General features: G+C 43.1%; 1 protein-coding gene across 1 annotated transcript; it reads right to left on the minus strand.

The window, feature by feature from the left end:
• Nucleotides 1–3,722: 3,722 nt before the first annotated feature.
• ppiaa (peptidylprolyl isomerase Aa (cyclophilin A)) lies at nucleotides 3,723–10,422 on the minus strand. Its single transcript, XM_030723476.1, has 4 exons — nucleotides 10,261–10,422; nucleotides 8,584–8,703; nucleotides 8,288–8,460; nucleotides 3,723–4,111 (listed from the first exon to the last, which is right to left on the minus strand). The coding sequence occupies exons 1-4, from the start codon at nucleotides 10,327–10,329 to the stop codon at nucleotides 3,979–3,981; spliced, it is 495 nt and encodes a 164-aa protein (XP_030579336.1). The 5' UTR covers nucleotides 10,330–10,422; the 3' UTR covers nucleotides 3,723–3,978.
• Nucleotides 10,423–14,780: the final 4,358 nt, after the last annotated feature.

The raw sequence follows: 14,780 nt of genomic DNA on the forward strand, positions 1-14,780 counted from the left end.
CTTTTCCTCACTTGCGCTGCGTGGGAAAGAGCGGATTGGTGGGACAGATACGGAAAAGATGAAGAGGGAGACCTGCACAGGTGAGCTGACAGTGCATCACTGCGTCACACAGCAGGAAACGCTGCGCAGCAAAGTCCTGAAGACAGAACGCGTCATAAACACCGTAACACAGACAGGGAACTTTGTAAGAGGCAGTTTCAGTCTTTTCTGAAGTAAATAGCTTCGGAATTTGGTGACGCGCCTTATTACACAGGTGCGATGAGCTGCCTGAGGAAATCTGTCAGTTCATAGAAAGTGAAGGAAAAGCCTCAGCAGGGCTCCGGGATGAAAGATGGCTGCGTCGACTTTTCTCATGAAGCATCATAATGCGTCCCTGCAGCTTTGGGGACTGGACCGCGTGATAACTTGTCTCCACCGCTGGTGCAAGGAAAAAATAGCAGCTGACATTCTCTGCACAGCCAGTAAAACCACACAGACAGTGGAGGCGTGGAAAAAACTTGTCAGCATGATCCACTCCTGTTAATTCATTCCTGAAATTTCCATTTGATCTTCGTTTTTCTTCTTACTTCTCATTCATGCTGGCTGTCATTTCGATTTCTGCAGCCGCGAAATCAAGTGCGCGTGACCTTAGGGACACCAAACGTGCACATTGTGAACTTCCCCTGCGCTGTGGTAGATTGTAAATTGCAGTGAAATAATTCAGGCGCAAGCAGCGATCAAAGCAGCGATCTAGCCGGTGCGGAGTCCGCGGGGCGGGCTCCTGTTTGCTAAATGCACAGACAGCAGAGCTCCGAAAGTGAAGCGTCTCAGACCGGCGCGGCGCCTTGCGATCAACCGCTAGCTAGAACACCACACACACACACACACACACACACACACACACACACACACACACACACACACACAAAACGCACCATCCGCATCCTCTCAACGTTTACTGTGTTCGTGTGTGCAGATCACTTATTCATGGACTTATAAAATACAAGACTTCTATGACATAACTTACGGACTGTCTTTAAATGGGACAGGAGGAGGGGAGGTGAAGGAGCGCAGGGGCCCCTAATCAGCGCAGCGCCTCTGTTATTGATCATGTCATATGCACAGCTGTTAAATACAGAAAATGCAACTACAGAAATATTTTCCCACATCGTTTTGGCGCCCCTATGCATCACACATAGTGCATACCCCCTTTTTGCGCCACTGGCATGCAGCCTGGAGTAGCCAGGAATCGAATCGTGAACCTTTCGGTTGGTAGGTGACCTGCTCTACTTCCTGAGCTACAGCCACCCTGATCTGATCTGATCTGGTCTGCTCTGCTAACAGTGGAAAGTATTTATTGATTCATGACTGATCATCCAGAACACAGAAAGCTGAAAGCTGCGCCCTCTGCTGAAGGACTTTAAAATAGGTGTTCGGGTGAGACCTGTTCAGGTTCTCTTACTGCTTTTGTGAAATTGGCTTTTATATGTGAAGATCCAGAAATATTTCTTTGTGGTTTGTGGTTCAGAATGTGGGAGGAATCTGGAGGAACAGGGAGAACCTACAAACTCCACACAGATATATCTATTCATATACACTGATCTGAAAAATGAAAGGAACGCTTTGAAAATGAATCTCAATGGAAAAAAAAAATCCTGCTGATATCTATACTGATGCGGACTGGGTAATGTGTTAGGAATGAAAGGCTGCCACATCGTTTGATGGAGATGAAAATGTAAATGTAAACGATGTTAAGACAGTGATGCACCAGGCTAGAACACTTTGTCCAGTTTCATTGCAGCAACTCCAAATCATCACCCTCACTACAGCACACAGTTGCAGAACAGTGACCTGTTATTTTACTACTAGTAACTTAAGCTAACCTGAGTATTTAAAAGCCTCCTCTTGATACAAATGAAAACAGTCGCGATCGAGCGCGTTCTCTGTGCGCCTGAAGGAGCACAGGGACGCCTAATCAGCGCCGTGCCTCTGTTATTGATCATATCATATGCACAGCTGTTAAATACAGAAAATACCCACTAGAGAAATAATTTCCCTTCATTGCTTTGGCGCTCCCCTGTGCGGCGCCCCTATGCATTGCATATACTGCATACCCACTTTTTGCGTCACTGCCTCCACGTGCTCATATGCATGCCTGACAATGTTAGGGCCATTAGTGAGACAACAGATGGCGTCCTGTTGGACGTCATTTTGTAGCTCTAGAAGTGCTCATCCTGTTCCTCCTTGCACCAAGGAGTAGATACCGGTCCTGCTGATGGGTTAAGGACCTTCTACTGATGGGACTGTTGTGCTGAAGCTTCAGAGCGTGTGTTGAGAAATCCAGAAGTCTTTCTGCTACTTAACTGACCAGATCAATATCCCAGAGGTTTAACTGACCTGATGCTGAACTCTGATTAAAAAATGCTCCTTTGTTTTTTTTGAGCAGTGTATATTATATCCATCTGCACACATCAGCCTGCACATTCTCAGTTTTTGCATTTCATTTTTTGGCTTCTTAAAAAAGCACTCAGTGACATATCCCTCCTACATTATGTAACTCAGGTACGTGGGTCACTGTCTTCGGCCTGAATGCTGTATTGAACTTTGTGAGCAAAGTTTGGAGCTGTGTCACCTCCAGAGGTGGGAAGTAACAAAGTACAAACAGTACTGTAATACTGTAATAATGCTGTAAGTGTCTGCTAGCTAAAGCTGCTGTATTTCCCAGAGAGAGAGAGAAGTTCACTCAGAGATGGAGAAAGGTGTAAGAAAGAGGAAGCAGAGGTTAGATTTAAAGGTAAGGACTGCTCAGTGACACTTGATAAACTATAAATTTAAAACCTATATGTAATGTAATAATTAAAAAAAATCAGATATTGATCTGTATATATGTTTTTTTTTCATATTGTGAAATACTGAGCCACCACAGCTGATCTTAGAGTTCCCCCACCTGCTGAAACACACTTTAACCCCTGACTGTACTAATATCTGTGTTTGTGTGGAGGCAGAGTCACCCTCAATGTAGGTAACAGATTCAAGCCGAGTACATTCATTAGAATTTAGGTTGGCATAATCTTTGTATTTTCAGTTTATACCATTATATAACAGCATCAGTTAGTTTACACAAAACTAGCTGGTAGAAACGTCCTCCAAAGAGTTTACTTTTACTTTAGGTACATTTCAGAGCCTGTTCTTCTTTTACTTCAGTAAAGCAGCTGAATCAGTACTTTAACTTTTACCAGAGTATGTTTTAAAACAAGCATGTGTACTTCTGATGTACAGAATGTTTGTGCTTTTGCCACCTCTGATGCTCACACCTGCTCCTCACTGTGGGCTTGAGCTCCTGCACAGGTGCAGTACCACAGGTTTACCAGCAGGTGTAACCAGTTAAAGACTTTAAAATAGGCTGCACTACTAAGTGTAGACGGATTACAGATTGATCACCTACAAGTTTTGCCCCAAAGCTCAGCAGTAATTCACCAGATTAACTTTATTTGGAAGCCATCTCTGCAGCAGTCATTCTGGCTGCATTTTAAATGCCAACACCACTTCCTGTCACAGCTCAGGAGGCTTTGAATCTGAGTTTCTAGACCTCACATTCCCAGGTGAACATGTTCTTAGGTTTATTTCTAAAATTCAGAATCACACCAGGCCTTTATGAAGGTTACATTTAACAGGGTTATGCCCCTTCTGAGGGTGGTGGCATTGAGACCGCAAGCTCCGAGACTCAAACACCAGAACAGACATTTCAATTGTCAAGGCATCATTTGTTTATTTTCTCTCTTTTTTTTGATATAACAAAAAAACCATCAGGACTTGGTGGAAAAAAATGTTAATGCAAAAGAAACTTCCAAAAGGCAAAGTCACAAATGCAGCAACAAGATTTCAACAGAATATAAAAGGGGCAGGGCCAAGGGGATCTCCATCAATAGGAATGTTGAACTGTGGAGGGGCGGCGCCTAAGAGGGAGTGGCTAAAGGGCAGGCATGAAGGGCGATGAGCTCAGAGCTGCCCGCAGTCAGCAATCACGACCTTGGCCTTGGGTTTCCCGCTGCTAATGCCATACGACTCCATCTTCTTTACCACATCCATGCCCTCCACCACACTGCCGAACACCACGTGCTTACCATCCAGCCTGCGTGCAGAGAAGAGAACGCCGTCAGGACACGGCAACAAACAGAAGCTTCAAGCAGCCTAATAAATGAAACTGACTTCATTTTAAAGTAAAATCGTCACACCTGCTCATCTGGCTACGATAAAACAGTCAACGTGGAATTTTAATGTCTACAACCCATCCATCTTCCAATTATGTGATTGTGTGAATGCAGACTGTGCAGAGCAGAGCTTTCCTTCCACGGCAGCGTCGCTGCAGTGCTGAGTGTTTAAAACGCCGGCACCCTGGAGCTGAGACGTCAGCTCTGGATGGGCACGTTAGTGCGTCAATGATACCTGTTAATGTTTGCACAGTAAAGTTTCTGTTCGTTTACCTGCCGGAGACAAGCTCTCATGGATGATGTTTGCTAAGCGGCACATTTTCAGTGATGTTAGCTAACAAGTGAAGGACAGTAGGAGCAGCTACATAGGCTCCCATTTTTTTCTCGCATTAATATCAGCGTTCATTCTGAATAGTAAACTTCATGAACTGAATCATCTGTAAAATTTTCAGTTTTGAACAGAAAAATCTTTGATTGAATTTGAAGCCGTATTTGAGCTTTTGGACAGAGGCCATTTTTTATTATATTTTAATTTAGAAATAAAAATTGAATTCACTTTAATAAGCATGGTTTATTGTATATTTTTTTATGTCACATTAATGTTAAAAACACATTTGATTAGTTTTAAACTTGTATTTTTATGGGTCATTATTTTCATTGTGAGAAGAGAAGGTGATGTTACCAGGTGAGTAGGCTTGAACAGGTGAGGTGAGACTGAAATAATCGTGGACTAATCGATAAAATAATTGACAGATTAGTCGACTACCAAAATAATCTTTAGTTGCAGCCCTAGGAGACGCTGAAATATCCTTTAGGAAGCGATAATAATTCCATCCCATCAGACTGTTCACAAAAACCGATAACACAGATAACAGTGGTGCACATCAAATATTTCAGTCATGCCATAAGCTGCTGAAACTCCAAATCTGAACAGCAGCCTGGACTCTGAATGTCTCACCGCTGGAACATCTGGTTCCAGGTGCCGCTCTGGATGGAGAACCTGGATCGCAACCACCAGCTGACCTGCCGACTGTGTGCCATGAAGACAACCAGCTCACTTCAGTAATAACCAGCAGCTCAAAGACCAGCAGACCCACTGAGGGAGCAAGTCATTCACCACTCAAAATAAAGCAGAGGAAACTTAGGTTTACTCGTTTGTGTGTGAAAGCAGCTCAGACCAGAGGGGAGGCTGCAGGAGGCTCAGTGTGCTTGTGCTGATAGAAGCTGCTGGGACTGTGAGGTCCCAAGGACTAAGACTCAGGAAATATCCAGAGGAGAGCTGCATCATTACAACCAGCCAAGCTGCAGCACGAATATGATCTACTGTCAGGTCGGAGCCGCCCCTGAGCTCATGAAGGGGTAAATGTGTACGCTGCTCTGGTTTCTTCCTCAGTGTGTTCTGACAGTCTGATAAACAGCTGCGCGGCAACAGCTTGGTTTGCAGGATCTGATCCCAGAGAAAGTCGCGGTGTTCACACTGCTGAGGTGGTCAGCTCCACTCCACTTCATTACTGAGGGGCAGAGCCTTGTGAATGTGAGCACTGACCCTAAATGTTCCCTTTTCTCTAAAATTCACACATTTCTTCTTGTTGATATGATTGACATAAAACCTGGTGAGAACGTGCTGCACTTTGCAGATCTGACACGGCCACTCAGTGCGATGTTAGAGATTCCTATCAGTGCAGTCTGATTATCCACATGCCACATTTCTTTTTTCCTAACAATTCTCCTCAAACTCATGATTTACATATTGTTAAGAGGAGGCAGGTCATCCTGGCCCAGATGTTCCATTTCAGGAAGAAGTCTAATGTTTCTTCGCCTCCCGCTTTTGTCGTATCTCCACCTGCTGTCTGTCACCAGGTCTATTTTAAGTCACCTGACTGAACTCTCACTGGTGTTTCTTCGACCCTTCAGAGCTTGATCTGATAGGAAGCTGCAGACTCGTGTTACAGCCATAGACTCTACAGACCAGTCATTCTTCTGTTCCTGTTAGTTCATCACTTGTTTAAAGCCCAATTAGCTGAATGTGAAGCCTGATTAAAACGTCACATTGAGATGGCAATGAACTTCTAAATCGAGCTCTTTTCTTGCGATTAAACCTCGTGAATCGTGGCCAAGCAGCTTGGATTCAGTTTAAAAGGTTAAAATCCTTCAGCGTGGAGCTACAGTTATGATTTACTGAAGCTTGGTGCACTGTGGTCATTTGGAGACACTCATTTTTCTGCTTTATATTCATCTAAACCTTTATTGTCTTACACTTTTAATAACTGCGTTTAGAAACTTGGTGGCATTTGATTTATTTTGCTCCTTGACCTCATTGAGTGGTGTTTGTCATAATTATAAGCATTAACACTTTAGCATAAACTGTAAGACATTAATGTGTTGTGTTTAACTTCTCAGCTTGTTTTACCTTTTAAATTAGCTCAATGTATTTTAGGGCTGCAACAGTTCAGCGACTTAATTGACGACATTGACTACAAAAATTTGCCAATGTGGAATTTCATCATTGAAGCATTATACATTTAAACCCATTCATCTATTTTGTTCTGCTTATCATGTGATTTTTGTAACTGCAATACACTACAGGAAGATATGCGGCAGTATTGCCTCCATTGTCTGCCAACAACACCAACAAAGGAGAATAATGTGAACAGAGAGGAGGGTGGAGAAAATGAAAGAAAATGGAGATACTGTCAAAGGTGTGGGAGCATTTGACAAACTAAAATAAAGCTCAATGCAGATGTGCAGAGCAGAGCTTTCCTTCCACGGCAGCGTCGCTGCAGTGCTGAGCGTTTAAAACGCCGGCACCCTGGAGCTGAGACGTCAGCACTGGATGGGCACGTTAGTGCGTCGCTGTTACCTGTTAATGTTTCAGTTAGGTTAGCTGTCGGAAACGAACTCTCGTGGATAATGTTTTCCAAGCGCTGCCATTTCAGTTATGTTAGCTAACAAGTGAAGGACAATAAGAGCGGCTAGGTTGGCTCCTATATTTTTTTCTTGCATTAATATCAGCTTTAGTTCTGAATAGTAAACCTCTATGAACTGAATCACCTGTAAACTTTTCAGCTGTTTTGGACAGAAAAAAAAAAAAAAAAAAAAAAACAACAACTTTGATTTACTTTTAAGCCTTATTTGAACTTTTGGACAGAGGCCATTTTTATTTATTTGCACATTATATTTTCATTTAAAAATAAAAGTTGCATTCACTTTAATATGCATTGTTTATTTGATATTTACTGCGATGGTCACATTAATGTTAAAATATTTGGATTAGTTTCAAACTCGTATTTTTATGGGTCATTATTTTACCTGTGATAAGAGGAAAAGGTGATGTTAACAGGTGGGCAGGCTTGAACAGGCGAGTTAAGATTGAAATAATCGCTGAATAATCGATAAAAGTGACAGATTAGTCGACTACCAAAATAATCTTTAGTTGCAGCCCTAATATATTTAAATTTTTACTAACACCTCCCCTACAAATCATTTTTACCCATCTTCTGTAGAGTGACTTAATCCTACTTAAACTTCTCTACTTTAAGATATCAGTTTTAAGGCTTTTATAGTTTGGCATCCATAAAAAATGTTTTTACATTTACCTCAGCTGTAGTTTAGATCTAGGGCTGCAACTAAAGATTATTTTGGTAATCGAATAATCTGAAAAAAAAAAAATAAAAAAAGTATGCTGCTTCGACGCTGAAATTCCACGTCGACGAATTTTTGTAGTCGACGAATTGATTACGTCGATGAATCGTTGCAGCCCTATTTTGCTCTTTACCTCTTAGTTACTTTAAAGCAGTTTGTTTGAACCCATTTAACCTTTTGTGTTGGTTATTCGACTACATTTAAAATCAACTTTCTGCTGCTGGTTGGGATCAAGTTTCTGGCCTTCTGAAGTCTTTTGACTGAAGAAATAAAATGTCACGCAGACATTCTTGCTTAAAAATGGGGCTCTGGGGGACGATACAAGGCCCATTTCTGCATTTTACTGTTACCTTCAGTCATTTGAGAAAAATGTATTTTATGCTCCAGAATATAACACAGAAGTATTAGTACTACATAGTACTGATTCTGAAGCTTTGGCCCAAGTGTGCGAGTACCATGTTGTCTTGACAGTGCAGATAAAGAACTGGGACCCGTTGGTGTTTGGGCCAGCGTTGGCCATGGACAGGATTCCTGGGCCGGTGTGTGTCAGGGTGAAGTTCTCATCTGCAAACTTGTTGCCATAGATGGACTTTCCTCCGGTTCCATCGTGCTTGGTGAAGTCGCCACCCTAGGACAGCAGAAACACCTTATAGATCACATGTTCAGTAATGCAAAGAGGAAAAAGAGTACTGGGTTGTCTTCTTACAGCTACTATAATTTCTCAAAACAACTTTTCCATCTGTGACCTCACCTGGCACATAAATTCAGGGATGATGCGATGGAAGGTGCAGCCCTTGTAGCCGAATCCCTTCTCACCGGTGCAGAGGGCACGGAAGTTTTCAGCAGTCTTGGGCACCACATCTGCACGGAGCTGCAGAAAAAGTTCAGTCATTGGAAAGAAGAAATGATTTTAATCTTGTGAAATCAGCTTGGCTGGCAGATACTAACATTTGGCTTGCTGCCATCAAGCAAGGCCACCAGCCAGAACCAGGAAAGGTTTATCAGGAATGCTGTACTTTGCACTGTGGGGTAACAGACCTGAACTGCTGCTGGCAGACATCGCCACCAGTATTACAAGCAACCGTGCGACAAATCGCTCAAGTCAAACCCAGCTGCAGCCTGACTTTGAGATTATTATGTGCTTAAGAGCTGCAAGTCAGGAATGCAGCACTGCAGCACATGGAGTCTCCGCATGCCCTGCTCAGCAGTGACGCCACCACGGAGACAGGGGGAGGAGGGTGCAGCAGGGTGAGGGCTGCAGCGGGTCCACCTGCTCAGCCATAACACAAACCACACATTCATAATGCAGCAGCCATCTGCTGTGAGCCTCAGGAAGGTCCGATTACTCCCACCCGCCGGGACTACTACGCCTGTCCCAGTTGGCCAGCTTTTACCCGCGCCATGTGTCGGGAACGCCCATAGCGCGCTGCCGCTGTGCGCACAAAATGGCTGGATGGCTAGCACACACGCTAGCCCCATTTAGCCTGCGGTGATCCCGGGTGAACGATCACGAACCCGCCAACAGAGCACCTCTGAGCCGCAAATCGGTTCGGGTTGTGCAACTCTGTTCACGCCGGGAACAAAGGGTTGAACGGGAACCCTACATCCGCATTCCCCTCCCCGCCCCCCGCCAAACCAGAAGACCCTTCCAGAAGTCTCCACGGCCAACCAATAAGGAACCGGCCCAGTTAGAGGCTAACGAACTGGAGCGCCACTTACCGGGGTTTTACGCCGAGCTGCTGGAACGCGTCTACACGCTCCTTCTCACCGCACGCAGGAGAAAGTTCCGGGCGAGCAGCGGCGATTTCCCGGTTCCGCTCGAAGGCCTGCGCAGCCGCAACAAAGAACCTGCCATAAAATTAGCATTAGCTTCGCCCGTTAGCCGACGGGTAAGCGAGGCGGTTCTGCGCCTCCATGTGACCAGAGTTTGGGGCACGTTCCGACTACAACCCCCCAGCCAGATTAATTTAAATTAAAAAAAAAAAAAAAAAAAAAAAATACACACACACACACACACACACACACCCCAACGGCGCAATGAATACAGCTGGTCTGCCAATCACGTGTCCGCTCCTTTAGTACCCGCATGAACACTAAACAGTAGATTAATAGATTAGCTGTACTGGAAGCGCTAACGGGGGCCCTGTGGCTACACAACCAGCCCTGGAGCGCCCTCTCCGACCCGCCAGCGCACCGAGCTAGCGAGCAGCTACAAACACGTGCACACAGCCCCTCCGACACGCGTGTGACAGCTCCGCGAGCTGCCGTGATGCTACGAGGAGAAAGGAGGGTCCGTCCGGAAGCTGGACCCCGGTCCGGTGCGCCGCAGCCCACCGCAGCGGGTAACTGGCCGGCTAAAATCAGTAGCAGCCACCCCCTGCGAGGCCCGGGATCAACCATGGGCCTGCGACCGCAGCAGCCGCCTCACCTCCATCACAATCCGGCCCACGGACTTTCCGTCAGCGGTGATGTCGAAGAAAACTCGAGGCTTGGCCATTTCAGCAGGTGAGCTGGAGACAGACGCTGAGGAGTTTCCGGCTAACGAACACGACGGGCTGCCAGGGACCGAAAAAGATGGGCGGATGTGGATAAAATTTATATAAGACGCGAATGGGAGACACGAAGTCACCGCAAGCCAATCGGTAACGCATGTGTGTTAGATTGAAACTTGTTTTAACCAATCAGCAGCGAGAATAAAAAGGTCCGGTCTCTAAGGGGGCGAGCATATTTAACGGTATGTTTGATTTCTGTTTATGCTTTTCCCGCCCTAGTTTAGCTCTTTGAAAGCCTTGTCTCCGTGAAGCACCGCCCCGTTTCGGTGTCCAAGTTGGAGAAAAAAGCCAATCTCCTGAATGCCAAAGCAGCGCATAACAGAAACAGACAGGGCGGGCGTCCAATGGGAGCAGTTCAATTCGACGGAGCGGACGTGGTGAATATCGAGTTCTGCAACGGGAACGCGCTGCCGCTGCCCGGAGCGCGGGCGGCTGGGGAGGGAGCGCGGTCACGCGGTCAGGGCGCGGTCCGATGTTTCCTGCAGAGAACGCAGTTACTCATCGTGGAAATTTACTGCGTGGAAGTTTACTGCGCGCGTAAAAGTTCAGCTCCCTGCGCCGGAGGAAGCTCGAGACGAGGCACAGCAGCGGAATTCAGCGCTCCGTCACCGCTGCAGCCGTCTGGAAATCAGCTGTAAGCTGAGACCGAGAGTGCGTGGAAGCAGCGAACACGCCCCAGCAGTGCTCAAAATTAGTATTTAGCATGAATTAAATGATTCATGCTAAATACCACCTACAGTACTGTGCAAAAGTCCTGAGCCAAAAGTCCTCATTCTTTATATTTTGCAGGAAAATGTGAAATAGATAGTAGTGATGCCACCATAATTGGAAATACAGCATAAGGGAGAGTGGGGTAAGATGACCCACCCCCTGTATATTAGCAACTATCCTTGTCTAGGGTCGCGTGACCTTGCTTTTAGGTGGCAAACACCATTTCAATCAAACTGAAAAAGACAGGAGTACATGTGACAAGTAAGATTTTTTTTTTTTCCAGAAATAACCAATTTTTCCATGTCAAAGTAAATTTTTAGCATTTCCTGTATGAACATTATATCAAGATGAATTTATTTTAAGGTATTATTATCCATGGTATATATTGGTGGATTCCCAAATTATAAAACCATGTCAATCATTTTGTTAAAGATTAGACTTTATTAGCTATATTGGACCATTTTGTCCAAAATGGCTGCTATGGGGCAAAGTGAGCCAAAGGCCATGGGGTAAGTTGAACCAGTGGTTCAGCTGAGTTGAATCACTTTTTTGTTATGTCTGTTTTAATACTGGAAAAAATAGACAGGTCACTTTACCCTGTGAACTGGTTCAACTTACCCCGTGCCCAAGGGCAAACTGAGCCACGGGAAAACTTTGTTTTGTGATGTCATATTTCCAAAGCTGTTTGTTATAGACTCATTCTTATACTTTAATTTGTTAGACAACAATCCAAATTATAAATTTATGTTTTCATGGTACTCCTGTGTCATTTAATTTTGTCAGTAGAACCAAAAAAGTAAAAAGTGGCTCATCTTACCCCACTCTCCCCTATGAGACAAATTCACTATTTGCTGTGACCTCCTTTATCCTTCAACACAGCCTGAACTCAGAGGCAGCTTTCTGTCATTGCTTTAAGCTGACCGATAGCTTTCCCACTGTGTGTCTTTCTATACAGGGATGCTTTTACTGCACTGGCAGTGTGTTTGGCAAGAATTATCATGCTGAAAAATAAAGCTGCTGCCAATCAGAACCTTTCCAGATAGTATTGCATGGTGGATCAAAATCTGATGGCATTTTTCTGTGTTCATAATTGCATCAAGATCTCTAACAACACTGGCTGTGATCCAGCCCAAACCATGACAGAGCCTCCACCGTGCTTCACTGTTGGACCTCTCCTGATGATGATTTGAACCAGAAATGTCAAATGTGGATCCACCCAGGGGCGTAGGAATGAGTTTCCTATTTGGGGGGACACATATCAGAAACCTGACAGATCCATAAATACGCTGAGAAAAGCATTTAAAAAAAAATGCCATTTGATCTTTTACTTTCTTATTTTTCAAATGTTTCTTGGAAAAAGTGTTGTGTACACTTATATGATTGCATGTATAATTTACATATGTATATGTTTTATAATCGTAGGACGTGGCCAAACTGGCTTGATCACAGATAAATGTTACCAGTGCATAGATAACTGTTACCAGTGCATAGTTACCAATGCACAGATCAATGTTACCAGTGAACAGATCAATGTTACCAGTGCACAGTGCACAGATAAATGATACCAATGCACAGATCAATGTTACCAGTGCATAGATAACTGTTACCAGTGCATAGTTACCAATGCACAGATCAATGTTACCAGTGCACAGATAAATGTTACCAATGCACAGATAAATGATACCAGTGCACAGATAAATGTTACCAGTGCACAGATAAATGATACCAGTTCACAGATAAATGTTACCAGTGCACAGATAAATGATACCAGTGCATAGTTACCAATGCACAGATCAATGTTACCAGTGAACAGATAAATGTTACCAGTGCACAGTGCACAGATAAATGATACCAATGCACAGATCAATGTTACCAGTGCATAGATAACTGTTACCAGTGCATAGTTACCAATGCACAGATCAATGTTACCAGTGCACAGTGCACAGATAAATGATACCAATGCACAGATCAATGTTACCAATGCACAGATCAATGATACCAGTGCACAGTGCACAGATAAATGTTACCAATGCACAGATAAATGATACCAGTGCACAGTGCACAGATAAATGATACCAATGCACAGATCAATGTTACCAATGCACAGATCAATGTTACCAGTGCACAGTGAACACATAAATGATACCAATGCACAGATCAATGTTACCAGTGCACAGATAAATGATACCAATGCACAGATCAATGTTACCAGTGCACAGTGCACAGATAAATGATACCAGTGCACAGATAAATGATACCAGTGCACAGATAAATGATACCAGTGCACAGATAAATGTTACCAGTGCATAGATCAATGTTACCAGTGCATAGATAACTGTTACCAGTGCATAGTTACCAATGCACAGATAAATGATACCAGTGCACAGATAAATATTACCAGTGCATAGATAACTGTTACCAGTGCATAGTTACCAATGCACAGATCAATGTTACCAGTGCACAGATCAATGTTACCAGTGCACAGTGCACAGATAAATGATACCAGTGCACAGATAAATGTCACTAGTGCACAGATAAATGTTACCAGTGCACAGATAATTGTTACCAGTGCACAGATAAATTGTCCCCTTAGAATTATAAGGTTCTGACATTTTTGACAAAACTGAGTTATTGTCATATACTTATTTGCTGACCTCTTCTCAACAATATGTAAGAGATTTTTTTTTCAATTATATATAATTTTGGGCGTTTTATTCACAAAATAATAAGGTTCTATCTGCAAAATCAAGCATTAGCTTGGTACTATAAGGTTCTATCTATGAACCAATAGGAACTTGAAATGTTCACAAGAGAGCCAATCAGGTTGCTTCTTGTTTGTAATGTTGGTGCCCAGCACAATGTCAAGCAAAGGAGCAAAGGAGATGCTAGAGAAAATGTTTCATAGTAAGCTGGGGCTCTTTACAAGACATCTGAAGCTTGAGGATTTCAAAAATGAGTTGACAACAGACAGAAGTACTAATGGCAGGAAAATTCTTAACTTTTGATTTTTTTTTTTAGATTGCACTGAGCTGTTTCTTTGCACTGTTAGCTACGAAGCTAGCGAGCTAACACTAGTTTTGTATTGTTTGTCTGTGGTCAGTGCTAACATAAAAAACAAACAATGTAGTTGGTAATATTGAGAATAGTCAAAGGTCATAATATAAGTTACCTCATGCACAAAATATTATTGATTGAAGAATGACTTCAGATTTTAATATATTCTATGACTTAGCAGTGGTTCCATGCTAATGAGCTCTGTCTATTTTTATTTCTGTCATCAAACTCCAGAAGAGCAAGTAAAAGAAAAAACACCAGAAAAGGGACGGCAAAGAAATTGTTACATTTTTCCTGAATAAATACAACTGAAAGAAAACAGTTCATTGTCAGTGACATTTTTATAGCAGAATGATTTTAATTAAAGATCCAAGTTTTAAAAAAATCTACCTTTTAAGTGGAATTAGTTTTTATTTGGATTTTTGTACTCAGTGGACACAGACTCAAAATCTAAATGTTTATACAGTATTTTAAAGAATGCTTTTTCAGGTAGATTGCAGCTTGTAAAATTTTAAAAGATCTAGGCTGAATGGGAAAAAAAAAACATTGTGGTAAATTATTGACTTTTATTGAAATTTGAGTTTATTTATATGTCAAAGTATACGCCTCCTAAATTTATATCAAATTTTTA

The sequence above is a fragment of the Archocentrus centrarchus genome, unplaced genomic scaffold (assembly GCF_007364275.1).
Source record: "Archocentrus centrarchus isolate MPI-CPG fArcCen1 unplaced genomic scaffold, fArcCen1 scaffold_26_ctg1, whole genome shotgun sequence".
Lineage (NCBI taxonomy): Eukaryota > Metazoa > Chordata > Actinopteri > Cichliformes > Cichlidae > Archocentrus > Archocentrus centrarchus.